The 26,715-nt window shown below is 54.6% G+C and overlaps 1 protein-coding gene across 2 annotated transcripts in view; it reads right to left on the bottom strand.

Annotated features, from left to right (window-relative positions):
- Positions 1-25,246, bottom strand: part of PSD2 (pleckstrin and Sec7 domain containing 2) — a 50,889-nt gene extending 25,643 nt beyond the window's left edge. Inside the window, exons 1-5 of one of the 2 annotated variants that reach the window (XM_064366384.1) lie at positions 25,053-25,246; positions 24,627-24,734; positions 6,613-7,033; positions 3,165-3,614; positions 2,568-2,762 (exon numbers count right to left, since the gene is read on the bottom strand). In XM_064366384.1, coding sequence (XP_064222454.1) covers positions 2,568-2,762; positions 3,165-3,614; positions 6,613-7,033; positions 24,627-24,734; positions 25,053-25,092 — 1,214 coding nt within the window. In that variant the 5' untranslated portion in view covers positions 25,093-25,246. Of the gene's footprint in view, positions 1-2,567; positions 2,763-3,164; positions 3,615-6,612; positions 7,034-20,249; positions 20,429-24,626; positions 24,735-25,052 lie in introns of those variants that run through there. The other variant, XM_064366385.1, reaches the window with a different exon arrangement.
- Positions 25,247-26,715: the final 1,469 nt, after the last annotated feature.

Genomic DNA, 26,715 nt, shown 5'->3' with positions numbered 1-26,715 from the left:
GGGTGAGATGATGCAGTATCCCCAGGAAGGAAACTGCACGACATGTCCAAGAAGCTACCAGCGGGGCCATGTGGCCAGAACCTAAAGGGCAGGAATGAAGCTGCAAGAGATGAGGCCGGGGCCAGGGCCTGCAGCCAGGGTAAGGACCAGGACTTGATTCAGAAGAGTTAAAGCAGGGATGGTCAGTCTGTATTTTGGAACACGCCACCTGCTGAGTGGAGACCCACAGTAGACTACAGTAGTTGTCCAGAGAGAGACAGAAGGGATGGGGAGAAGAGAGATTTAGGGGGCAGAACCCACAAGACACAGAGATGGAATGGGCATGAGGCATGGCCAAGAAGGTGGTCCCCTGAGGGAGATGTCAGACTTCAAGACAAGGCATCCGTGTGAGAGTCATCAATCCACAGCTGGTCAGTAACAGCTCAGGGTAGGGCTGAACCCATGCAAGAGGAGAGGGCACAGACAGGCTGGCCAGCCCAGAGTCCCGAATCAGGGTGAGGACCCAGGAGCGAGCCAGCGAAGGAGGCTGAGAGACAGCAGCCAGAGGCGGGGTGTGTTGTCCTGCAGGCCAACGAGGAGAGGGTTTCAAGAAGACTGACATGAGGAATTCTTGTCAAAAACTAGAACAAATTTCCACCTGATTCTAATTAAGCCCAGAGCTCACCCACCCATTTGCAGGACCCATGGGAAATAGAGAAACATGTTAAATAACACCATGAGGATACCACATCCGAACTGTGGAACATTCTTTAGGACAAATGGCTTGGTTTCTTCAACAAATGCATGGCATTAAGAAGGGAGGAGGACTGCCCAACTGCCGAACTGTTGTTGATTAAAAGAGACTTAACAGACCAATCAGCCAAGTGCGATGTGTGGACCCTGTTTGAATCTTGATTTCAATAAACCAACATTTTTGAGACAATCAGAGAAAATTAAACATAGACTGAATGTTGGAGAGATTAAGAACTTTTTGTTCCTTTAGTTAGAAATTATAACAGAATCATGATTATGCAAAAAAAGATCCTTATCAGTTGGAAATACATGCTAAAGTATTTATAAATCAAACGATAGAGTGTCTGAAATATGCGTTACAATCTTCCAGCACATGAAAAAAAAAAAAGCTGTGGGTCACAGAGGAAATGAGAATGAAGGAATAGTAACTTTGAAACTCAGTCTTGGGTACAAAAAGCTTTCATTTTTTTTTTTTTCTGCTTTCGTGTCTGTTTGAAATTTTCATAATAAAAAGTTTAATTAAAGGAAAAGAAAGAAATGGCTGGTTGAGTGGAAGCTGCTGAAGGGGCTAAGATGAGGCCTGGAGAGCAGCCACCAGATTCAAAGACACAAGGCCGCCAGTGACCTTGGCACAAGAGGGTTCTGAAGTTGGGATGAGGGAGGAAACCAGTGTGGAGGGGCAAAGTGTGGACAAAGAAAAGGGATAGAGAGGCCACCCTGGGCAGAAAATCCAAGAATTTTGGCTGGAGGAGGAAGTGGGGTTGAGAAACAATTTTTGTTTTTCAGATGAGAGAGACTTGAGCACAATTAGCTGCTGCCGGGAGTGGCTGAAAAGATGGAGGGCAGGGGCAGGCCATAAAGAAGGCTCCTGAAAGGATGGCAATAGGTCTGGAGGTCCAGCCCAGCAGGAGAGATGAGGGCATCTGAGTTATGATTTCCGGGCTGGAGTGGTTGTCAGGGACCAAGGAGCAGCATGGAGGCTGCAGAGGGTGGAGGAGGCAGGAGGAAAAAGAGGGGGATCCAGGACCTGAGCCGCCATCAGGGCTCCCGGAGGCCTAAAGCCCGCATGTCAGCTCAGTTCCTATTCATGGACAAGAGTCTGGACTGTATCCCAGCCCCGTGAGCAGCGCTGTGGGGCCAGACCTGCTCCTGCACAGCTGAGAGCCTTAATGTGGACACTGGGAGGCACTCCGGGTGAAAGAGCCATGGCAGGTGGCAGGTGGCAGGTGGCAGGTGGCAGGTGGACACATGGCAGTGGGCAGATGTGCACAGGATGTGCCGGCGGACTCCCTCAGTCCTCCAGTCCTGCCTGTCCCCTGGTTCCCTTTGGGACCCTCATCTAGCCAGTTCCCTTTGCACCAGTCTGAAGGCCAGAGTGTGTGCTTTGGGTCTTCAGCTCCTTCAGCTAGTTCCGATAAACAGTGGGGCTCAATGAGGGCCAAGAGCCCTTTCCTGAGCTCTGAGTCCCACAGGTGTCCCTCGAGACCCAGGTTCTCCTCTCTGGCCCCATTAGCTAGGCCCAGTTCCTGCTGGCTTCTCTGTCCTCACATCCACTGTGACCCCATAACCACATCCCACATCCTGCACCCCCAGCCCTGAGGGGCCGCCCGCCACCACCCCTCCCTGAGAGCATCAGCCTCGCCCAAGAAGCCCAGAAAGGAAACATATTTAGGCCGAGGCCAGGAATGAGGACAGTGGCAGGAGGAGGTGTCCTTGGGGAACTGTTGGGAGCACCCCCCAGCACCAGGTACCCCTGAAGGAGGTCACCTACACCTCCTTCAGGCTGAGAAAGACACGAGGTTTGCCTGGGTTGGGGGCAGGGAGACCACACTCACTTCTTGCCCAGCTGTCGGGCCACATCGCAGCGCTGAAAGCCCTCGAGGTGGTAGAGGCGGCGTGCCAGCCGGCGAGCAGCTTCACTAACCCCCTGGCACCCATTGGCCAGCGGGTCTGTGCTACCAGGCTCCAACCCCTCCGAGCTGCTGAGCTCAGAGTCTGAGTCTGACAGGCCGTCCTTCAGGCTGGGGTCACTGCAGATGGAAGGTGGGTAGAGGAGTAGGGTCAAAGGCCCTGGGGAGGTGGGGAGGTTCCTCAGGCCTCTGCAAACCATGCAGAGGCCAGAGCAGGGAAAGAAGCTCCACTGCAGCAGGAGGAAATGAATCAGACTTTCGGAAGAGCCTCTCATGTGAACTCACAGCATAGCTCCCTGACTCTCCCCAACTTCTACCGGGGCTGAGAGGGCCTGGAAGAGCAGAATGAAACTTCAGGACATAGGGTGGGAAGTCTGGATGCAGACGGTAGACCAGGTGGCCTTGAAGAGGGCATGCTGACTCTGGACACTGAGTCACCCTAACTTGCTTTGCCTCCTCTGGGTCTCAGTTTCCCCAACTGCTCAGTGGTTCTCCCAGCTCCCAGCCTGGGCCCTGCCTCACCTGGCTGAGTTCAGCAACTTGTCCGTATCCTCCTCATCATCATCCTCGTCCCCCACTGGGCCCTGGGGGCCATCTTCATGGAATCCATTGGGCATGGCCATGAGAGACAGGCGGCTCAGGACATTCTCTGAGCGGCTGCTGGAGATGGAGCGCCTCAGAGGGCTGCCCAGCTCCCCATCACCACCAGCTGCCCCCATGTTCCCCTCAAACCCCATGTCCCCAATGCCCAGCCCAGCCCCTGGCTCGGGGCTGTCACGGGCCCGCTGCTGGATGAGGGGCGTGAGGGGGGCCTCGAAGCTAACGCAGCTGTCACTTTCATCCGTGAGGCTCAGTCCATCTAGGGAGTCAAGGCTGCTGTACTGGGTGCCCCGCAGCAGCTCTGACTCCAGAATCTTCTCAAATGTGGCGCTGAAGCCATCCCGCACATCGAGCTCCCTGGAACCATCCAACCTGTGGGATGCAAGAAGCCAGTCACCAACCTGCTAAGGTGTCCCCCATACAAGTGCTGGTGACTACACTCATCTGTGTCTGGGAGGCCCCTGGGGGCACAACATCCCCCATCCTGTTCACTTATCCCTTCAGCCAATACTGGCTGAGCACAAGGTGCCAGACATCGGGCTGGGTACTGGGAATTCCGTAGGGAAAAGAGCAGGCCTGGGGCCAGGGCCATAGTGGGCATCAGATATATGTCTGAATGAATGAATGTAAGGCCTTGGCCCCCAGCCCAGCCTAGGGGGCTGCTTCCTTCAGGCTCCCAGAGCATTGTGAACATCTTCCTGTCACAACCAGTGTCACACTGGGTCATAATTTTGCTCTTCCCAAACACTGAGGCCCAGCTGTCAAGTCTGGCCTCAGTGCTACCTTCTCAGAGAGACCAGGGGAGGCAGGCCCACAGCACGCTGGCCTCCTGCTCCAGAATCTCTTCATTTACTCCCCAGACCTTCCCGTCATATAAGATTCTGTCTGTTCCCCTGTTTACTGTCTGTTCCCCAGCCCCAGAACAAAAGCTTTGTGAAGCCAGGGAGTACCCCACACACAGTAGGTGTTCAGAACATCTGGCTGAATGATCCACTGGGTAAATGAACATATGTTTATCAACCCCATGGCCCCACCCACACTTCCCAAGCCCTTGCAGGACCCTGTGCTGTTCCCCAAAAGAGACCTTTGCACTGGCTGTTCCCTCTGCCCAAAGTTCTTCCCCAGCTAAAGCCCTCCTTCCACATCCCTTTCTCAGTGAGGCCTGCCCTGACCTCCTAACCTAAACCGTGTCCTGTCTCCAAACACCACAGCCCCTTTTTTCCTATTTTTTCCCCCGAAGCACTTATCTCCTTCCAACTTACTATGTAATTATTTATTATTTTAATATTTATTGTCTGTCTCCCCGCTAGACCATAAGCTTCATGAGAGCAAAGGTTTTTGTATGTTTTGTTCATCTCTAGCACCTGGAAGAGAGCATTGCACATAGATGAACTGAGGAGGCTGCGAAGATTCTTATCCACCAGGGAGTTGAGCAGGTACACAGGGAAGGAAGGAGTGAGAGACTGAGAGAGTAAGACCAAGAGATGGGGCAAGAAAGAGACAGAGGAAGAGGACAACAGGGACGGGGAGAGTGATAAAGATAGAGCTAGACAGACAAGGATAGAGGTGGAAGATAGAACCAGCAAGAGGAAGAGATACCAGGAAAGAACACAGCAGGCCAGCCCGGCCCATTTCAGATCAATTGAGGCCCATCACATGCAAGGAAGCACACCCCTCCCTCTCCATCATTCTCCCCTGAGGCTCTGGCCACGCTCTACTTTCCCCCAGCCCCTGCTGCCCAGCAGAGACTGAGCTGTATTTGGAGGACTGGGAAGTGCCCCTTCCCCTCAAACATCTCCTTGCCCGCTCCCCCCCCACCCCGCCCCATGCCTAAGATTCCATCCCAGTGTGCTTCCTGGAGAAGGCACTCCCACCCAGCCCCAGCAGGAGCTGAGACTGAAGCCTCATTAGGCTCTCTCTTGCCAAGGAACAAAGTGAGGAGGGGGCAAAAATCTAAAAGGCGCAGAATGCCTGGCAGGGGCTGGGGTGGAAGTTTCCTCTACTGACCTCCAGAAGGAGAGAAGAGGAAAGAAATTTCATTTGCCCTGGCCACCAGGGCAAATATCAAAGTCAGCCCAGTAAAAACACCTCTGCCAGGCCTGTTCTGAGCACTAGAGATATCCAAACAAGACAGAGCCCTGCCTGTGAGGAGCTCTCAGCTCAGTGTCAGAGCCACCAGTGGAACCCCCATCTCCAACCCCCTCATGCAACTGAGCAGACCTGAGGGGTGGCCTGATGGGAGCTTGAAGACCGTCAGCCCAATCTCCAAGCATCCAACTGCCCCCAGCCTCTCCATCCCAAGTAAAAATGCCACCTCAATATGGTGCGCTCTAAGAAGCCCCAGTCCCCTGCCCCCGCCCCACTGCCAGCCATGGGGCTGCCCTAGGCCCTGCCTGGATGTAAAAATTCTGATGGCCATGCCACATCCAGTGCCACAGACACCCAACCCCACATACTCACACTCCTGCCCAGGGATCTAGAGACATGTATCCCTACATAACACATAACATGCCCCCAAATGTGCAGCCACAAATGACCAGACCAAGGGCACCAACACCCCCCACCCACAGCCACCAGCCCCATGCATACCAACATGTTCACACACCCCTGTGCACACACGATGTTCAGGGCAGGCAACCACACATACCCCCCATGCACACTCACACGCCTCCCACACACTGCCTGTTCAGGCCAGAGCCTACAGCTATGCATGCTAAGACTTCTAAATGCCTTCTTTTCTCAGCCCACCCTGGTGCCTTCTAGACATTTCTCTGTCCCTTCCCCACCCTGCTTGTCCAACACACCCCCAAAACTCCAGGTCTCTCCACTGCCTGCTGAGGACAATAGAAATTGGGCTGTAACTGCAAGACTGAAGTGAGATCCCTGATAGAACTTCCTGATGATTACTGCAGGTAAGAGTAGCTAAAAGGGATTAAAGCCCAGAGCCTGCTTTCCTGGAGTTAGTTGGCAGGATTTGGGAGATTCTCATTTCCAGGAAGCAGAGGGATGAACCAGATGAATTTTCACATCGGGCATTTTAAAAGGATTTGGAATTTGAATGCCCAGCCTGGGATGGAGAGAGGGCAGCACCCCCCGCAACACCAACCCACATAGAAGCAGCTCACGATGGCTCGAGGGGCTGAAGGTGTAGGGGGGCACAACCTTCAGCCTCCCAGTCTGCTGGACTTAGAATTCTCTCTCTGGGCTCTGTCCTTTCAAAACATCCAGAATCTGGGCAAAAGAGGGATATGAAATCCCCATTTTATTTAAGAGAAAAACAAGAACCAGAGAGACTAAGTGGCTAGACCCAGGCCACACAGCAACAGAGCAGCCAAATGTGGCAAGTTCCCATCCCGAGACACCCACTCACCCCAGCTGAGGGTCCTCAGCATCCGGGCAGAGGTTCCTGGAAGCATTGTCCCCCTCTGCCAGCCTGCCAGCCCTCCAGGGCCTGGACTCTGTTGAATCTTCCAGAATGTTCAAGTCTGGCTCCAGGGCTAGGCCATTGGTGAGGGAGAGGCCAAGGCTGAGGCCATGGAAGGCCACATCTGGGTCCTTCGTGGGATCCTCAGTGTCTGCTGGGGTGCCCCTTTGCTCGTCCCCCGGGCTGCAGAGGCTGCTGTTCAGGCCCTCACTGGCCATTCCATTCTGGACCCCTGGCTCCTCCTCAGGCTCCAGGCTGGGGTCACAGGCAGCATTGCCTTCCTCGGGCACTGCAGATAAGAGCTTGTCCTCCTCCATGGCAGCCACAGCTTCTGCCCGTCCTAGCTGCTCCTGGGACTCCTCTAGACCTGGCAGCAAGGAGAGAGGAAGGGCTGGTCAGACAGGGCTGGGGCTGGGGCTAGGGGGTGCCTAAAGTCCAGCAGAACCAGTGGCAGAGCAGCCTGCCCGAGAGTGGGAGATGGCCAAGACAGTCCCCTCGGGAACCTTCCAGCTAGAGTGTAGATTCGGGCCATGGTCCCCTCACTGCCCTTCCCAAGAAGCCACCTCACCTCACCTTTGACCCTGGCCAGCCCATTGTGCCCCAGTTTCTGCCCTTCCTGTTACCTCTTATGTCTCTGCTGTGCCTGCCAGAGGTCACCAAAGCCCTCTGAGGAACATCCAGGTGGGGAGGAAGTGGAGAAGGCTCCAGCAGGGCCCCCTTCCATTCCCACTAGTCAGTGATGGAGACAAACCACAGGCTGACAGCTGCCCGTCCCCTAGCCTCTTCCTGCGTTCTCGCCCTGGCTCCAGGAACCAGAGATGAGTGAACCTTACCTTTGTGGTTAATGGAAGGAACTGGGCTGGAAGACTATCTTCAAGGAGTAGTTAAGAGAGGAGGCAAGGAAGTCAACAGATGCAGCCTGATCAGAGCAGGGCCCACCCCAGAAGGCAAAGTGAAGCCTGGAAACCGCCAGGAACGGACCAGAGTGGGGCGCTGTCCAGGGTGCTGGGCGGGCGGCACTGCCCGGGAGCCTCACAGAGAGCCCAGGCTGCCTCCACCACACCCAGTGCCCAGAGCCCCAGCTGTCTGGGAGGAAGGAGGAGACCTGGGTTCCCCTCCGCTCCCGGGCCCCCTTCAGAGCTCGCCCAGCTGCGAGGAGGGACTCATGAAGAGGCTGCCAAGGGCACTCTGGGGAAGAGCACTAGAAGGGGAGTCAGGCCCTGTTCTGCCCAACTCTGCGTGACCTTGTGTGAGTCCAGGTCAGGCCTCCTCACTGGCCTGCCCAGGCCAGCCCCACTCCCCTCTGGGTCTGTTTCTCTGCTGTAAAATGAGGAGATGCATTTCCCACCATCTTCACCTCCGCTGTCTCAAATGGATTGGGACCAGCCCACACTTCTCAAGGGCTTCCTGCCCAACCTAATCCCAGATGTAATGGGGAACCAGCTGTGTTCTGGCTCCCCCCTTCTCCTCTGTCTGCCCCTGGCCCCACCTAAGCTAAGCTAACACCCTCCGCAAGTGGCCTCTGCTAGTGGGGACCCAGACCAGCCCCTCCAAATGCCCTGGAGAGAAGTGGGAATTGGGGCCATTTCTCCCAGTTCTGGCTGGGCCACTTCTTTCCTCCCCTTGCTGGGCCTTGGCCACCACTCTGCTCTGGAGAGGGATGCTGGGGGTTCAGGAGAGGGTGCACGAGAGGGACTGGCCGGCCTTCTGGCATGCAGCAGAATGAGCTGCAGAGCCAACAAGAGTGATGTAAGTGAGGCCCAAGCTTCCTATACTTGCCTGGTCATAAACACCACCTGAGGAACTTGGTACAATGCAGATTACCAGGCTCTACCCCAGACCTCCCAAACCAGAAGCTACAGGGGAAGGGTATCGTCCTCTGTGATTCTTATAATGAGGCAAGTGTGGGAACACTGGGATAGGCTCCAGGAGAAAAGTCCCACCTAGAGAACAAGAGTCTGGGGAGGAAACTTCTCAGGAATTCTGGGCCCTTGAGGGGAGCTCGGCCACCAGAGTCCAGTTAAGATTACTTAACTTGGGTTTTCAAATATGGAGTGGAAAAGAAGAGGACAGAACCGACAGACCTGGGACCCCCGCCGATTTATGCTGGCCCTCACCTCCTAGAGTTCTGATGACAGCATAAGGGGGATTTTTACTTAAAAAAAAAAAAAAGCCCACAGACTTTTAAACATCAGAAGAGCCATGCTCTAGAATATCTGGGCCCTGATCCTAGGACATCAGGGACCTCTAGAGGTCCAGCCCTGAGTGAGGAATTCTTTCTGGTCTGCCCTAAATCCCTGCTGCTGTAGTTGCTATTTCAATCTGTTCCCTCTGGTTATATACTCAGAGGAGGAAAAACAAGAAGTCACCTCCTCAACTGAGACTTCTGGTTGGGGAGTAGGGGGGACATTTAGAAAGGAAAAAGAAGAGGGGCTATTGGCCTGCTGCTGAGTTTAGTCCTCTGATCTGCTTTCTAGCCCAGGGGCCTGGATGAGCATTTGCTCTGGGGCACAGTGTTTCAACCCGACTTCACCACGATGACTCAAGCTCCCCTACACATACCTAGAGGCTGAGCCCCCACCTTGAGTCAGGGCTCTGACTAAACCTCTGTGAAACCCAACATTTAAGAGTATCACCAGCTTCGCTTGATGCTCAGCCTACACCAGCACCAAAGCCAGGACAGATTGAGGACCTCTTGGGAGACTCCTCCATCCCACCCCCAACTTCCAGCAGCTGCCTCAGGCTGGCTCCAGCCCTACCTGCCCTGCTATGTCCTCCTTTAGCTGGGAGTGGGATGGAGGCTCCTGCCAACACCAGGCACTGGGCCATGTCCTTGGTTTCTGGGGGTGGGCAGACAAGGGGCAGCATTGAGCTCTACTCTGGGCGGGGGGCCCAGAATCCCTGCCTGGGTGAGGACCAGCTGAGCCCAGAAATAGCTGAGCCAGAACCCTGTCTTGCTGAGCCCAAGGGAGGGTGGCATAGAGGGGAGGTTTTAGGGCAGAGGTGTAAAATGATGCCCCACATCCTCACTCTGAACCACTATGTGCCCTGGGACTCATCATTTTGACCTCTGGCCTTTGTGAACCCATCTACGGGGGGGGCATCACCTCAGTTCACCCTCAGGGCCAGTGGGAAACAACGTCACAAACACTGAGAGAGCTGAGGTCCAAGGAAGGTCAAACTCACTACAAGGTTAAGGACGAAAGGTAGCTGTGCTCCATCCTTTCTACACCATACTTGACAAATGAGGAAGGCTGAGGCACAGAACCCAGAATGATTTTCCCTGAGGTTCACAGAGTAGCTGTCTCTAGAACCCAGGAGTAGCCTCCTTCTGCAGCTAGATGGGCTGGAGATGCAGAATAAGTCCCCAGTTTCCCAGGCCCCCCGCCAAACCCTCCCAGGAGATCAAGGGCCCAAACCCTCAACCAAGAGAGTTGGCCCAAAGCAGTGGCCCTTCCCACCTCCAGCCCTGCTGGCGAGAGCAGGGGAGCGGGTGCAGCTGGGCCACTGGGCACCCATCCCATGGAGACGCCTGCAAATGACAGGCTGGCATTGGCCAAGATCCCCCACAGCCTCTCTTGGCCTGATCCAAGCCCCTCTCCAGGCAGAGGCTCCCACTAGCCTCAGCCCTTGGAATGACCCTGGGCTTGGCAGCCTCTTTTCAGCACCAGCTGAGATGGGTCCCATGACGATAGTGGAACCCTGGCCACGCCAGCTGCCAGGGCTGAGTGCCGAGAGAAGCACTTCCTGGGTCTCAGCTCTCCTGAGTAACTCTGTTCCCCTCCCCATTCTCCCTGTGGCAGCTGGAGGGAGCTGCAAAAACACAACCCTCCCTCTCTCCTCATAGTCCTCTAACGATCTCCCTTAGATTAGAATCCAGTCTCCCCAGCATGGCCTGAAAAGGTCCTGCAGGAGCTGATTCTGCTGCCCTCTACCAATCCTCATGCTCTCCCACATCGGCCCCAGTGGCCTTCTTTCTGCTCCCTGAGTTCATTCCCACCTCAGGGCCTTTGCACTGTCTATACCCTTGGCCTAGAATGCTCTTTCCCTAGACCTTTAAAAGAGCCTCTTCTGCCACTCAGGGCTCAAATCCAACACTCCCTCCTGAGAAAGGCACCGTCTGACCCCTGGCACTCCACCAAACTCCTCCATGGAGCACCATAAACTCAGCAGAACTGAAGCTCTCTTTTCTATGTGTTTACTGATTCCCTGCCCATCTCTACTAGGATGTAAGTTCAGTGATGGTGGGGACTATACTTGGCACACAGTAGGCACTTAGAAAATATTTGTTAGATGAAAACAAGGATTATCATCATGCCTATTTGTGGCAGAGTCAATAAAGGTTGAGGGAACTGCTCAGAGTCACAAAGCTAGAAAGCAGCAAGGCTAAGATTCTGATGGAATGCTAGATTGTCATAGAAATAATCTTACGGTCCCTTTCATGCTGGAATTCAAGCTGAGAACTGTGGGAAACTCAAGGACAGGGCAGAGGTAGGGGCCCACTAGAGAGGGCTCCAGGGGCCAGCATGCTCTATAAGACACAGGGGCAAGTGCATGGGTGCTGTACCTGAAAGCAGACATACAACGCAGGCATGGGTGGGCACATGCACACATGCACATATTTGCCCAGACACACACACACACACGCATGCACACACACACACGCATACACATACACACACACAGGGAACTAGGCAGCCACTCATGAGGTAATCCCCCTGGTTTGCCTGGTAAGGTGGGGACAAGGCACCTGCAGGCCTAGGGGCAAGGTTAAGGGCAACTAGCTCTACATCACTGGGCATCCAGGGTCAAAACTGTCCTGAGTATGCAGAAGAGACTGGGATCAGAGAAAATTCTTCCCGAATGTCAGCGTGGTGGCAAGGCTGAGACCACAGCTGACCCAGAGAGCAAATATAGGAGTGCCAGGACCCTCACATTTTGCCTCCAGTGGACTAGGGGAAGTTGGTCACAAAAAACTCCTCTCTGTTCTCATGTTCCCACGTGCACCATTGATCCCTAACCAGTTCCGAGTCCTGGACCTCTTGGTGCATCTGATGGAGAATCTGCCCCAGACTCTCACAAATGTGTGCAACATTTAGAGTGTATTTGGAAAGGCTCAAAGCCCCCTATCCATCCTTGATTCCATACCCTAACCTGGACAGTCTCCAAGGACCTGCCACCTGATACTGGATACTTGGAGACAGTTCCATGAGGGGTACTTGGCAAAGAAATCTTTCTTTCTTGGACCTATTCTCTGCCATGGAAACCCACCCATGGAAACCCACCCTGAACACCCACACTGGCTCACTGCTCTTCCCCAAAATCCCTACCCAAAATTCCCTAGATCACCCAGATTTTAGCACATGGGCTAGGATCTTCAGACACACAAACACATGTGAACATACACAAACACACAAGACACGCACAGACACTTAAAAGAGATGATCAATGCAAACAGGTGGCATGTAGGAAGTGTTTATAGCAGACCCTGACCAGCTGGCCCCCACACCATCATGGGGCCTAGGATGGCCCAGGCCTGGGCACTCCAGGGCTGCACAGAACCTGCTAGGCCACTGGCAGCATAGGCAGTAGAGTGCTGCCAGGAAGAGCCCTCAGTTGGGCCCCCCTCACCATGTTCCCTTGTAGTCTTTGCCAACCAAGGGGCCTAGAGTTAAGGGTCTTCCCGTCTCCAAGAGCTCCAGGCCCCCTCCCTAATCTCAGGCCAGCCTCCTCCACATCCCAACTGCCCAGGGAGATGCCTAGGATAATTTTGAAGGGGTGCCCACCAAGGAGCCTCAGGAACTTCCTGGATTCCACACTCCAAAGTGACCCTACACCCTCCTAACCCACTTGGTCTTCCCAACTTGGACTGCCTTGCGCTGCAACAAGGGCCTCAGACTGGGACAGTCCAGGAGAGCAGGTCAGTGCCCCTACCTGTATGCTCAGAAAGACCAGCTCCAAATCCAAGCTCTGCTACTCACAAGTTGTGTGATTTCAGGCAGACTGCTCAACTCTCTGAGTTCAGTGTCCTCCTGCATAAAAGGGGGTGCCAACAGCTTTTGTCCTCACAAGGCACCTGTGAGGACTAAAGGAGATGGCACGTGTTCAGTGCTCAAGGGTGGGCTGCTGCCTCTCAGAACCTTTTAGGGGCTGCAGGGAACCCAGCTGGCTACCCCAAGGATGCCATGCCCAGGACAGCAGCACACAGCAGAGGCCACTCAGCCGGCACCCAGTGGATATTCATCCTTGGCAGCTGTCAGAGCGAGTTCTGAGGCAGGGGCTTCAGAAGCCCAGCCTGAGGGTAGAGGCAAATGAAAGACTCCCGTGGTGCCAGAAGGGTGGCCAGAGAGGGCACGCCCTCCCTTTCCCAAGGCAGCTGAGGTCCCTACCGTCCTGCCCTCCCAATGCTCACACCCAAAGCCAGGCTCACTCCTACCTTTCCATCTCAGGGCACACGAGTGTACGGCAAGAGCCAGGAACCTAGGACTCCCTTAAAGATGCCCATCCCTTTCAGATAGTGCCAGTTTAGAGTGATGACCAGCCCCCACCTGCTTTCTTTCTCTCAGTGTGGCCACCAGGGAACCAGCCCTTGCCTTGGGCTCATGTTCTTATGGTCAGGCAGGCAGAAATCCCTGGGGCTGCGTGCACATTTGCATCTTATCTGCATGTGCTTTGCTGGGATTCTCAGGGGCCCTTGGGCCTCGATCCACAAAGGTCATTCCTGGACATCTCCCAGCTTGCTTCTCTCCCCAACCCCCCAGCCAATTGGCACCTTCATTTGCTTATAATTTGCATACATCTGCATGCTGGTTGAAGAGCCCTTAACACTAATGAAATTCACAATGTCTGCTGTCAAATTTCAAATCATTTTATAGCTGGTGACTCTATGCCCACTGACTTTCTTCCCTACAGGGCAAACCCACAGTTAGCAGGAACCACAAAGGACTAAGCTGTCCTGGTCAGGAAACTCCATAGCCAGACTGACCACTGTGTCACCTTCCTCAAACTTCAGAGGGCACTGAGTTCACGCTGCTTCAGCCCACAGGCTCATGGAGCCCACAGCCTAGCATGAGCCTGTGGATTGAGAGTTGAATCCTGAGAGCTACAGTGGACTGACCAAGTGCAAGTCCTCCCAACCAGCCCAGCCTTGGATGAAACACCTGGGCAGAGGCAGCACTGAGGAAGCTCAGCCTCTGAGCAACTCCCCTCAGGCTGCTTCCACAGCCAAGAGACATAAACCAAGAAGCTTCCTCCTCCCTTCTCTCTGCCCGGTTTTCACATACCCCACACCCTCTAGGTCCTCACATTCTTCATCCACGCCCCCAACTCCTCTCCCTCTCTGCCTCCCCTGCTATGGCCTTCCTCCCCACCCCCTCCCCAATCTCTGTGTTACATAGCTTCTCTTCACTCCTCCTCAGCCGAGTCCTCACTTCCCCTCCCTCCTCTTCCCTGTCCAGTCTTGTCTTCTCTTTAGGACTTCAGCTCAGGGTCTGAAGGTTGTGGCCTCCTTGATGAAAGCATGTGGGATGAAGTAAGCAAGTGTGAAAGGTGCTGTGCTGGTCCATTTAACTGTCACCTCCTCTCTCTCACCCATGGCCTGCTGAAGGGAGGTCAGGAACTCTAAAGCCTCACCTATCCAAGGGCTGTACATGGGGTAGGAGAGAGAGGGGACCCGAGAGTGATGCCAACATTTGTTCTCTGAGCAATCAGAAGGATGGAGTTGCCACTCAAGAAGGGAAACTGGGTGGAGCAGGTATGGGGAGGAAGATGGGGGCAAGTTGAGGTGTGGTGTCTAGCAGGCAGGAAAGCTGAGATGCTGCGTAGGCTACTGGAGCTTGCAGGAGAGGTTGAGACTTGGAATTTAAATTTGGGAGCTGGTAGCACATAGGTGGTACTTAAAGCCACAAAACTGGATGAGATCTGTACGGAGGATTGGAGACAGAGGATTGGAGACAGAGGAGAGATCCTGTGCAGGGCGAGTGCTGGGGCACCCTGATATCAAGAGATGGGAGAGAGAGAAGAGGAACCAGCAAAGGAGGAGAAGGAGCAACCCACAAGGTAAGAGGAAAACAGAAGAATGGGTGTCCTGGAAGCCAAGGAAGGTATTTCAAGGAAGAGGGAGATTGGATGTGTCTACTGCTGCCGACGAGACTAAGAATTGGCCACTGGCTGCAGCAACAGGAACACTACTGATGCCCTTGAGAGGAGAGGTCAGTGGAGTGGAGGGGGAGAAAGTCCAATAAGAGTGGTTGAGTCAAGAGGGAGCGGGAGGAGAGGATGTGGAGACAGTGAGTCTAGACAACCCTTCCGGGGAGTTTCTCTGCAAAGGGGAGGAGAGAGATGCAGCAGTAGATGGCTGGGGAAGACAAGAGAACCATTTTTCTTTTTTTGAGATGGAGTCTCCCTCTGTCATCCAGGCTGGAGTACAGTGATGCAATCTCAGCTCACTGCAACCTCCAAGTAATTGTCTTGCCTTAACTTCCCAAGTAGCTGGGATTACAGGTGTCCGCCACCACACCTGGCTAATTTTTGTATTTTTAGTAGAGATGGAGTTTTGCCATGTTGGCCAGACTGGTCTTGAACTCCTGACCCTCAGGTGATCCACCTGCCTCAGCCTCCCAAAGTGATGGGATTACAGGCATGAGCCACCATGCCCAGCCAGAACCATTTTTAACACAGAAGAAATAACAGCAAGATATTTGCTGATGGGATGCTCTAGCAGAGAGGAGGACCCGATGATACAAGCAGGGGCCCTGCTGGAGTGATGTTCTCAAGCAGACACAAGGGGCCATGATCTCTGCACAAGTAGAGGGGTGGCCTTAACCAGGAGCAGGGACACTTTGCCCACAGAGACAGGAGAAAGCAGAGCAGTGAGTGCAGATGCTGGCAGACAGGTGAGTGTGACTCTGGGAGCCTCAGGACGCTCTAACTGCTTATATTTTCTCAAAGATGATCCGCTGAAAGGAAGGATGGGAGGGACTTGGGGGCGAGGGTAGAAGAGCAAGTGGGGGCCGGGTGCTATCGCTCATGCCCATAATCCCAGCACTTTGGGAAGCTGAGGAGAGCAGATCACTCGAGGTCAGGAGTTGAAGACCAGCTCTGGCAACATAGTGAGACCCCGTCTCTACACACACACACAAAGAGCAAGTGTGAAAGAGTCATCTAGCACGGGGGAGAGGTGACAACCTCAGAACCTGTGCTGTGCCTGCTGGACTGCACTAAGGACCCACCTGAAGTTTAGTGTTCATGGGCTTGGACTGAAAGTGAGAACAGTCAGGGCAGTGGTTTTGCTCAGCCCCAGTCAGCTGCACGTGCAGGCATGGGGTAGGTCAGGCATTGGATTTAACCAGCGTTGGGGTTTTGCCAAGCAAGTATGAAGAAGCAAAATGAGGTAAGGGAATTGGGGTCTGCAAGTTAGTGGCAGGATTATCCTGACTTCCATAGGGGCAGCTGCCATCTGAGCTGGCCTAGCCCTGCTCAGTCCCCTCTATGCTGGTTCCTGAAGCCCACCGTCCATTCCCTGCTGTGGGTTATGTGTGGCTCTTCTTTCTGCCCCCATCTCAAAATGAGCTTCTGCGAGGGGGCCACAGGTGGTCACCACCAAATGAACTTCCCAGATACCATTACTCTGGCCTGGAAAGCCCCTCAGACTTCACGAACTCAAAACCACAGCCTCCATCTCCCTTCCCAAGCCACTGCATGAGCTCATCCTTCCCACTCTCCCCACCTCTAATCCGATACAAGGGCCTGTCCATTCTGCTTCCTAAATCTCTCCCAGCTCCATCCCCTTCTCCCATCTCCCACTGGCAACACCCTCCCAGCAGGGTCACCAAATCACACAACTCCACTCCCTCTGTGCGCCACACACAGCAGCCCCAATCCAGTCCCCTGTGTCTTGTGCTGGGTGCTGCCACAGCCTCCTGGCTGATCTTTTTCCCATGTACTGGCCCAGCCAGCCCCACTTTATACTCCTCAGAGTGCCTTTCCAGCACTCAAAACTGCCCCAACATCCCCTCTTCGAAACCCTTCAGTGGTTTTGAAGTGCCCTTGGGAAAAAGGCCAGCCCCTCAGTCCACATTCCAGCTAGCTGCGGCCTGAGCCTGCCTTCCTGTCTGGCCCCCCATGCCCTCTCCCCTTGCTGTGCCTCTTACTACTTTCTCTGGGCCTCCCCTCTCCCCCACCAACAGCACAGGTCTGAGCAGCAGCTCCTCCACTCCCAACCCTGAGGTTGCAAGCTCCCTGAAGGTCTCTGTCTGCTTCTCCATTCTCTAACATCTGGTCTGATGTAGGGGTTCAGTCAGATTTGCTGACCTGGTGCACAGATTAAGCTTTTGGAGGTAGAGAAGGGGGAGGAACAGAATTGAAATACAGACCCCTGAGCCAAGTGACCTAACTTGGTGCCACCTACTACAGAGCAAGCAAATAACAGGTGCCTCCCGATATCATGCACGGAGAAGGACATGATATCATCTATGGGATATTCTTGCCCAAAAATGTTTAACTTGAATCTAATCATAAGCAAGCAAGAAGACGAATCCAGAATGTGAAACACACCACAAGGCTTCAAAATTAACAATGTCATTTAAAAATTTTCAAAAAAGCCAGGGATTCATCCAGAGTGAAACACTAAAGAGCCATAATAATTAAATGCAATGTAAGTTCCATGATCAAATTTTTTTAAAAAACAACATTTATAAAGGACATTACTGAGACGACTAGAGATGTAAATATGGACTACATGCTAGGTTAAACTGGATGATTACTAAACTTCTTGGGTATGACAACAATATAGTCTTTTTGTAGAAAAATGTCCCTGTCTCAGGAAATTCATGCTGAAATATTTAAAAGTGAAGTGTTATAATGTTGGCAACTTACTTTCAAAAGGTTGGGAGAAAGAGAGAGAGAAACAAGTGGGGTAAAATGTTAACAGTTGGCAAATCTAGGCCTCCAGGTGAAGGGTATGTTGGTGGTATTCACCATATTATCAGCTTTGACAAGATAAAAAGTAAGGTGGGAGAAGAAAGGGAGTGGAGGGAGACATTCCAAAGAGGGGAGCTCAGGGGCTGGCATTTGGGGGCAGGAGTCAGAGGAGAATACATTCCTTCCCTGGGGCAGCCCACAAACCTGGGCAAGCAGGGCTGTGGGCTGGCCCTGGGCTGGACGCTTGAGTCACCGCAGGCCAGGCAGGCACAGTGCTGGAGTGGCTTACCACCTAAAAAAGGGGCCAGACCCTGAGGAAGCAGACTCACCTGTGGGCAAACCGGCTTAGAGGGACAAGGAAAACAAGCCGGCCCCAGGGAGACCAGGGCAGGAACATGGGCCCCTATCCCTCCACTGAGCTGTGGCAAGCAGCCAGGTCTGGCCCCAAGCCCACCCAACCCCCAAACACCACTCAAGGGGCGACAGCCTAAGTGTATCCTCCTGTTCGGAGAGCCAGTCTAAATACGGAGCCTCAGACATAAGATGCCGCTCAAAACAGATTTTCCTGGAAAAGACCATCTGGCAAAGGAGGTCTAGAGCATCGTCTGTCACAAGAGGCAGTGTTGATCTACTGCAAGCCAACGTCCGGAATAGGAATGCCTGATCCCACCTCCCTAGGAAACTCTAGCTTAGTGCTTGCTTTTCCCAAGGTCACCCCCTTGCCCAGATGGAGAGGCACTCTATCCCACCTCCCACCTCCCTCCTAAGTTGTATCTCCAAGGCAGAAGAGGATGAGGCTGGGGACACAGGTCTGAGTATCAGACAGTTCTGGCCAAGTGTAAATCCTCACTCTGCCACTTACTAACCAGGGGACTTTGAACAAACAACTCCATCACAAAATGGGAATAACGGTAGTGTCTCCCTCTAAAGACAGTTATGCTATGAGGGTACTTGGTGAATATGCTCTATATATGGAAGCTGGGTGAGATAATGCCCCAAGCCACTCTCTCTCTCTCTCAGTCCTGTCTAGAGCGGGAAGTCATTGTTTTCAGCTAGCTTTGCTCCCTCCCTTCAGGGGAGACCCTGGGAGGCACTACTGGTCAGGTCTGCTTGTGGAGCGTGCACCCCATAGTTGTCAGGACAAGCTGCAGGCGGGAGACCTCTCAGGGGATCCCTGGGCTGCAGGGTGCAATTCACCCAAGCATTGAGACTTCAACCTTGCAAGAGGCACCAGTGAGGGAGGCCTTCCAAAGACAACCTAGTCATTCTCCTTTAGCTGGGCCACACCCACCCACTCATCCCATTGGGTGGGAATCTTCTGGGGGCTCTGGCCAAATCCTAGGGACTGCTATGTTTCCACAGTACCAAACTTTGCAGTAGCCCCACTCAAAAGCCACTGCCCCCGACCATATATTGGGGAAAGGGGCTGCTGGGAGAACAGCAGGCACATTTTACTGATTCGGAGATCCCAGGTCACAGAACTTGGAGCTTCCCTGGGAGGCAGGTTCCTAACCTCCTGGGGAGAGGGTGGAAGAATGACAGAATAACTGCATCTGCCCAGGGCCACTGGTTGGGTTTGGAGGCAGTCCCAGCCTAGTGCCCACCGCGACCCCCATTAAGCAGCTCTTGTCTGTAGGATCTAGGAAAAGGAACTGGGGAACCCAGGAAAGTCCAAACCCAGGCCGCTCACCTGCCCTGGCCAAACTCTGAGCCCTCTCCCCGTCCCCATCAAGCTCAGCCTGGCTTATCCCCAGGCTGCCAGGAGTCTAAGGCCCTCTTCCATTGTGACTGCTGCTTCTGCTCCGGGTTCTCTTCTTGGGCCCCCCAAGATGGCCCCAAGACAAAGGGGTGGGCTTGAGACAGTGGCCCCCTGGGCCTATGCAAAAACAATGCCCCTAGTGATCATTCCAGGGAGTCCCTGGATCCTCTAGGAACAGCAGAAGTCTCAATACCTCCTCTGAGGAGGGGGTCCGCTGGGCAGGGTGGTCCCCAATCTGGACTCCTTCTCCACCCAGCCCCAGCAGCCCGCTCCTGGGACCCCTCCCTCCCGCTGCTGCCTCGGCCATTATGTGCCTCCTCGGCCTTGCCTGCCACGCCCCCGTGCGAGCCCCCGCTCTAGCGGCGGAGCCGGGAAGGCCTGGCCGCCAAGCTGGGCTGTCAAACTTGGAAAACTGGAAACAGAAATAAATCCTCAAAGCTGCAGCCTCGTGAAGGTGGCTGCCGGCAGGCCCCGGCACCCAACACCCCTATCTCCGGCCACCAGGCTGCCACTAGCACCCCCCACGCACACGCGTACCCCGAGATTATACAAAAGCTGGGAGAGGGGAGCGGGCGGCGGAGCCGGGAGACAATCGGGCGGGCAGCCCCCACCCTCCTCCCTCAGGCTGGGCTCGGGCTCTCCCGCGGCGCCCCCTCTTCCCGACCCAGACCCGGCCAGCCCGGGCTTCCTCGCTCGGCCCCATCTCCATGACAACCGTATCCTTCGGATGCTCCAGACGCCGCGGAATTGATCTGGAAATGTAGCTTTGTTAGAGGACCCGGGCGGGCACCGAGGGCGAGGGCGGCGCCCCCCACTCCGCACGCGGCCCCCTCCCCGGCCGCTCCCGCCCCGGCCTGGCCGCCAGCGGGGAGGGGCGCGTCCGGAGCCCCGCGGCCCCACTCACCGCTGCTGGTCCCCGCCGCGGGTCCGGCCTCTCACGGCGGGGCCATCGGAGGCCGCCGGGCTGCCCGTCCCGTCCCGCCCCGCCGCCGCCGCCGCCGGTCGGAGCTGCCCGCGCCCGCCCGCGTCCCTTCAGGTGCCGGAGCCGCGGTGTGGAGAGGCTGAGCGAGGGGGACGGACGGCAGGAGGGAGGGAGCGGAGCCGCGAGCAGGAGCAGGAGGAGGAGGAGGAGGAGGAGGAGGAGGAGGGAGGAGCGGGAAGGGCGGGGGCACCGCGGGCGCGAGCGGCGGGAGCAGAGCCGGGAAGGGAGCGTGGTCCCCAGCCCAGCCCGCCGGCCGCGCACCGCTCGCTCCGGGACCCCGAGCCTGCCGGGGAGGGCGCGGCCCGTCCTGTACCGCCCCGCCCCGCGCGGGCCCTTTAAGAAAGTGGGGGAGGGGCGCGCCCGAGATTCCGCCCCTTCCTAGCCCCGCCGAGCCCCGGCCGTCCTCGAATCCCTGGCCAGATGCAACCATCTCCGCCCCACAGGCAGGACCCTGCGGCCCAGAACCTGAGCCCTCGGGACCCGCCAGGCGCTGGAGGTGAAGGAGGGGGCGGGTCCTTGCCCTCCTCCCACGGTCTGTTCAGGGAATAACCCCTGGCCCAACAGTCCCCCGACACACGGCCAGTCCCCTGGAGACCCCGCCAAGGGAGGAGCAGGGAGGAGCAGGGAGTGCAGGGGGCCAAGGTGAAGGATCTCAGAGAGGAAGACTGAGCCCCTGAGACCTAGAGACCGACTGGACGGAGACCTGAGCCATGGGGTGAGAAGGTGGGAGGGGAAGAGGCAAGAGAGAGGAGAGACAAAAGAGACCCTGAGGGAGGCGGAGGTGAGAGGTGAGTCCAACCAAGAATGCACATCCCAGCGCCAGGTCAAGAAGGTCACCCTAAGCAGATAGGAGGAGACCGAGGGGGAGACAGAGGGGCCCAGGGTGGAGAAAACCATCTCCCAAGGCACCTGTCCCACGGTGTCTCCCCCAGGGCAAGTCAGGGCCCTGATGCCCGCCCCTCACCCCAGGACCCTACCTGAAGAAGAGGGTTGACCAACTGTACCTGGGCTGGACATGAAGAACTTCCTGGCTGTGAAGCACTGCAGAGTAAGAGTCCACCTCTCTGAGCGGCAATAAAGGGGCCCCACCCACAGGGATCTAAGGAGAGGGTGGGGAGCAGGCCCAGTGCCTGGGCGAAGGCAAGTCAGGATAGAGACAGGCCCTGCCACAGGAGGCCACTTTCTACCCCTCTCCCTGACTCCAGCCCCTGGGGATGGTCACCACACCCAGCTGCTTCCACTTCCAGACCTCTGCAGACCATCCACACTCTGCCCAGTGGGGCCTTGATCCTGCTGTGCTCAGTGACCTCCTACCGGACCCTCAGATTCCTCCTTAAATGCCTCTTCCTCCATGAAGGCTTCTCTGACCTTCTTTACACCCATGAACACACAGACATGGACTCTTCTTAGGGAGCAGGAAAAGGATCTGCTGACCTCTTAGGGTGGCAGCAATTGGAAGTGTGGGGTCTGAGCTGTGCTTAGTCTCCCTCTCTTCAAGCTGGGTAACAGCTGGAGCTGGGACTTCATCAACCATGGTGACGTCCCTAACAACCATGGATCTACCAAGGGCTCTTCATGTGTCATATTTAACTCTCAAAACAATCCTACAACCCATTTTACAGATGAGAAAGCTGAGGCTCTGAGAGCATAAGTCACTTGCTCATGGTCCCAGGAGACCTAAACCTGTGGGCACAGCTGGCCAATTAAGAGGGCACTCAGACCGCACCCTTCACTGCCTATCAAACCCTAGGACATTCCCACAGAGCCCAGAAACAAGGGAGTCACTCTCTGTGCAGGTGCCCAGGATCTTAAAGGGCACAGAAGGAGCTTAGCTTCCCTGCTGTCCTGCACTCTACCCTCCTGCCCTCTGCTACCTGAAGTCAGAGAAGGGTGGCAACCAGCATGGGCTGTGGAGAAAAGTGCACGTGGCAGGGCTTAGATTCTACACTCCCCACCCTTGGCACTCGCGGCCTCAAGTCACAGCTGGACCACCTTTCTGGGCTCCTATTCCTCATCTGCCCAATGAGGATGGTAGCAGGCCCCCTCTTGTGGTGCTAGGATGGGGACCAAAAGAGCTGATGTGCTCAAGACCTGGCACACAGATGCCCTCAACAGCCCATGGCTATTCCAACTGTAATGATGACTTACTCATGGAATGCATTATTTAATCGCTGTCCACCAGATGGACTCTGAGCCCCTTGAAGGCTTCACAGTATATCCTCGCACCTAACACTCAGTATGGCTTAATAAGTTACATGGAAGGAAATAACAGGGAAAGGGGAAAGTCAGTCACAGCTGTCTCTCCAGCTAACCTGCTCCCAGCTGGCACACAGAACCTAGTCTCTGCCCCCAGATCTGCCCCTATCCTTTGTAGCTCCAAGAGCCTGTGGCAGGGGGAAGAAGACCCGGGATCTAGTCCAGTCCCCTCCACTTTCTAGCTGTGTGGCTATGGGCAGTTATACCCTTTCCTGAACCTTCCTTTCCCCTCCATCAAGTGGAACTAGATCCCAGGGGTTCAGAGGGCTGTCTGGAGGCCACAGGTGGGCTCTGTGTGAGTGCTCTGGGTGCCATGGACACTGGAGAGGGGAATATTGTTACTGTTCCTTGTGGCTACCTTCACCTCTTCAAAGAAGCAGGGTCGGCCAGGCTCAGTGGCTCACGCCTGTAATCTCAGCACTTTAAAAGGCCAAGGTGGGCGGATCACGAGGTCAGAAGATCAAGACCACCCTGGCCAATATGGTGAAGCTCCATCTCTACTAAAAATACAAAAATTAGCTGGGCATGGTGGCACGCACCTGTAGTCCCAGCTACTCGGGAGGCTAAGGCAGGAGAATTGCTTGAACCGGGAGGCGGAGGTTGCAGTGAGATGAGATTGCCCCACTGCACTTCAGCCTGGTGACAGAGACTCCGTCTAAAAAAAAAAAAAAAAGAAGCAAGTTTCATCTGGGCAAGGTGGCTCATGCCTGTAATCCCAGCACTTTGGGAGGCCAAAGCAGGCTGGGTCACTTGAGGTCAAGAGTTTGAGACCAGCCTGGCCAACATAGTGAAACCCCATCTCTACTAAAAATACAAAAATTAGCCAGGCATGGTGATGCATTCCTGTAATCTCAGATGCTGAGGAGGCTGAGGGAAGAGAATCTCTTGAACTTGGGAGGTGGAGGTTGCAGCGAGCCAAGATTGTGCCACTACATTCCAGCCTAGGTGACAGAGCAAGATTGAGAGACAGAGAGAGAGAGAAAGGAAGGAAGGAAGGAAGGAAGGAAGAAGAGAAAGAGAAAGAAAGAAAGGGAAAAAGAAGAAAAGAAGGAAAAGAGAAGAAAGAAAAGAAAGAAAGAGAGGAAGGAAGGAAGAAAAAGAGAAGGAAGGGAGGGAGGGAAGGGAAAAGACAGCAGGGTCAGCATCCCCCTGCCCAGGAGCCAGAATAGACTATGTTTTCATTCCTCAAGGGAAAGAAAAATGGTCAGCTTCTCCCTATTCCTCCAAGTGACCTCCCTTTCCTCCCCCACCCTGCCTCCTCACCTGAGGGGGTCTCATAGGAAGGCCCTTGACTGGTCCCCACGAGAGTGCAGAAGGTATGGAGGGGTGGGCAGCTGCATTGGGCATGGTCAGCACCCTGGGCAGGGACAGATGGACCCACCAACTGGAGGGACTCATTTGAGTCCAACCCAGAAGAGGCTTGACTTAGAGGGCCCCTAAAACACCCAATTCTCCCAACTTCCAGCTGGGAGCCTGAGGCCCAGGAGGGGCGCCTGGGTAGAGATTCTTCAGGCCAATCCCAGAGAGCTCAGTGAGCACCTACTGTGTTCTCAGCTCTGCTGGAACCTGCCCCTGCCCCCAGCACCCCCACACCCCCACAATAAAGGCCCCAATTCGCCTATTCTATATCCCCTCTCCTGACACGTCCCACCTCAAATTTGATGTCCTAGGACCCTTCCCACACTCATACGCCCTCAACCACTTCTAGTGACCTCCCTTTGTTTAGGCAAGCTCTCTGCCTGGGATGCCTTTCCCTCCACCCACCCTCATTTGGCCAATTCCTCTCCACCCCGCTGCTACCATCCCATTTCGTTTTACCTATTACGGCAAAGCTCCTTGAAAAAGTTGTCCATGCTGTCTCCAATTTCTCTCTCTCAAAGAAACTCCAGTCTAGCTCTTATCTCCCTATACAGTCCATTGATACCACTCATCAAAGTCAACACAGTTGCCGAGTACAGATGTGCAGGTTGGGCACTGCACGAGGATGCTGGGTACACGAAGGATGGAGAGGTAGCTGAAACCCGATCTGCTCTTTCCTCTCACCATGCTGTGTGCCCTGAGGCAAGGCTGCATCTGTCAGGGGAAGAGATGCCTTTTTCTTTCTTTCTTCCTTTCTTTCTTTCTTTCTTTCTTTCTTTCTTTTTTCTTTTTCTGAGAGAGAGAGAGAGAGAGGGTCTCAGATCAGCGTAGTGCAGTGGCACAATCATGGCTCACTGCAACCTAAGTATACTATTAGCTGTGGGTTTTTCATAAATGCCCTTTATCATGTTGAGGTCATTACCTCCTATTCCTAGTTTGTTGAGTGGGTTTTTGTTTTGTTTTGTTTTTCTTTTAGAGACAGGAATACCCAGGCTGGAATGCAGTGGCACAATATCAGCTCACAGCAGCCTTGAACTCCCAGGCTCAAGCGATCCTCCCACCTCAGCCTCCCCAGTAGCTGGGGCTATAGGCATGCACCACCACACCCACCTAATTTTTTAATTTTTTTGTAAAGATAGAGTTTCACCATGTTGCCCAGGCTGGTCTCAACTTCATGGGCTCCAGCAATCCTCCCGCCTCAGCCTCCCAAAGTGTTGGGATTACAGGTGTGAGCCACTGCGCAGAGTGCCTTTTTCTTCACACCAAGGTGTCCACTTTCTGTGTGCCTGTGTAGATAGGTCCACCTGGAACAGCCAACATTTTCTAAAGTTTGTACACAGCACTAGACTGTGGGCTGTCCTCAATGACTGCCACAATGCCAAATCCAAAAGTCCACTCACGGGCCTGGTCTTAGCTCCCTGACAGCATCTGACACCATTCATCACCACCTCCTCCTTGACATGCGTTCTTCCCTTGACTTCCAGGACTCCTCATTGCTATGTTTTCCCTCCTGCCTCTCCAGCTTCGCCTTCTCATCCTCCTCTGCCCCTCTCTGACCTCCAGTGCCAGAGCTCCCAGGGCTCAGTCCTCGGTCTTCTCCATCCCACTCTTGCCTGTGATGACTCCATCCCAGCTTCAAAGCCCAGCTAAACCCTGAAGCTTTTCAGTGTGTGATTCTCCAACCTGGACCTTTCCACCTGAGGTCAGACCCTGATACCCAAGTGCTGACCTGGAGTTGCCACCAGGATATTCAAAGAACAGTTCCATTTTTTTTTTTTTTTTTTTTTTAGACAGAGTTTTGGTCTTGTTGCCCAGGCTGGAGCGCAATGGCACGATCTCGGCTCACCACAACCTCTGCCTCCCAAGTTCAGGCAATTCTCCTGCCTCAGCCTCCCAAGTAGCTGGGATTACAGGCGTGCACCACCACAGCTGGCTAATTTTGTATTTTTAGTAGATACGGGGTTTTTCCATGTTGGTCAGGTTGGTCTCGAACTCCTGACCTCAGGTGATCCACCCACCTCGGCCTCCCAAAGTGCTGGCATTACAGGTGTGAGCCACTGCACCTGGCCAAGAGCAGTTCCATCTTAACCCAACCCAAACTGACCTCCTCTTCCTCTTTGCAGTAAATGTCACGACCACAAGGCTAGGTTGGTCTCAGATTCCTGGGCTCAAGCGATCCTCCTGCCACAGCCTCACAAAGTGCTGGGATTACAGGTATGAGCCACCTCGCCCAGACTCAAACCAAGTCTTTACACCGGCCACAAAATTCCACAAGATCTGGCCCCCACCACTCCTCTGACCTCATTCCCCTGCAGACACACCGGCCCCCTCCCTGTTCCTCCAAAGCACCAGGCACACTCCCACCTCAGGGCCCTTGCTGCTCTCTGCCTAAAACACTCCCCCTCACCCAGGTACCTGCACCACCCACCCCTCACTTCCTTCAGCTCTCGGTTCCAATGTCACCTTTTCTGACCACTCTACTAAAATACTACCCCCTCCTTCATCCACATCTCCCATTTCCCCGCCTTCTTTTCCTCCATAACACATATTTATATACCACATGCTTACTTGTCCTTTCTGGGAATGGTCTGTGTCCCCACCGCCACTGTCATCCCTAGGCCATAGGCTCCATGAGGGGAAAAATTTTCCTTCCTCCCCCTTGTAGATTCCCAGGGGCCAGAACAGTGCCTGGCACCCAGTGGGCATTTAGTGAAGCCCTCGTATAATGAGTACCCACTGTTCCTCGTTTGTTGAGTGGGTTTCTTTGTTTTTG

This window comes from Aotus nancymaae, unplaced genomic scaffold (genome assembly GCF_030222135.1).
Source record: "Aotus nancymaae isolate 86718 unplaced genomic scaffold, 86718_ANA_hifiasm-v0.15.2.pri h1tg000064l_1, whole genome shotgun sequence".
NCBI classification, from domain to species: domain Eukaryota; kingdom Metazoa; phylum Chordata; class Mammalia; order Primates; family Aotidae; genus Aotus; species Aotus nancymaae.
The sequence above is the reverse complement of the archived record's forward strand: the minus strand, read 5'-3'. Positions and strand labels throughout refer to the sequence as shown.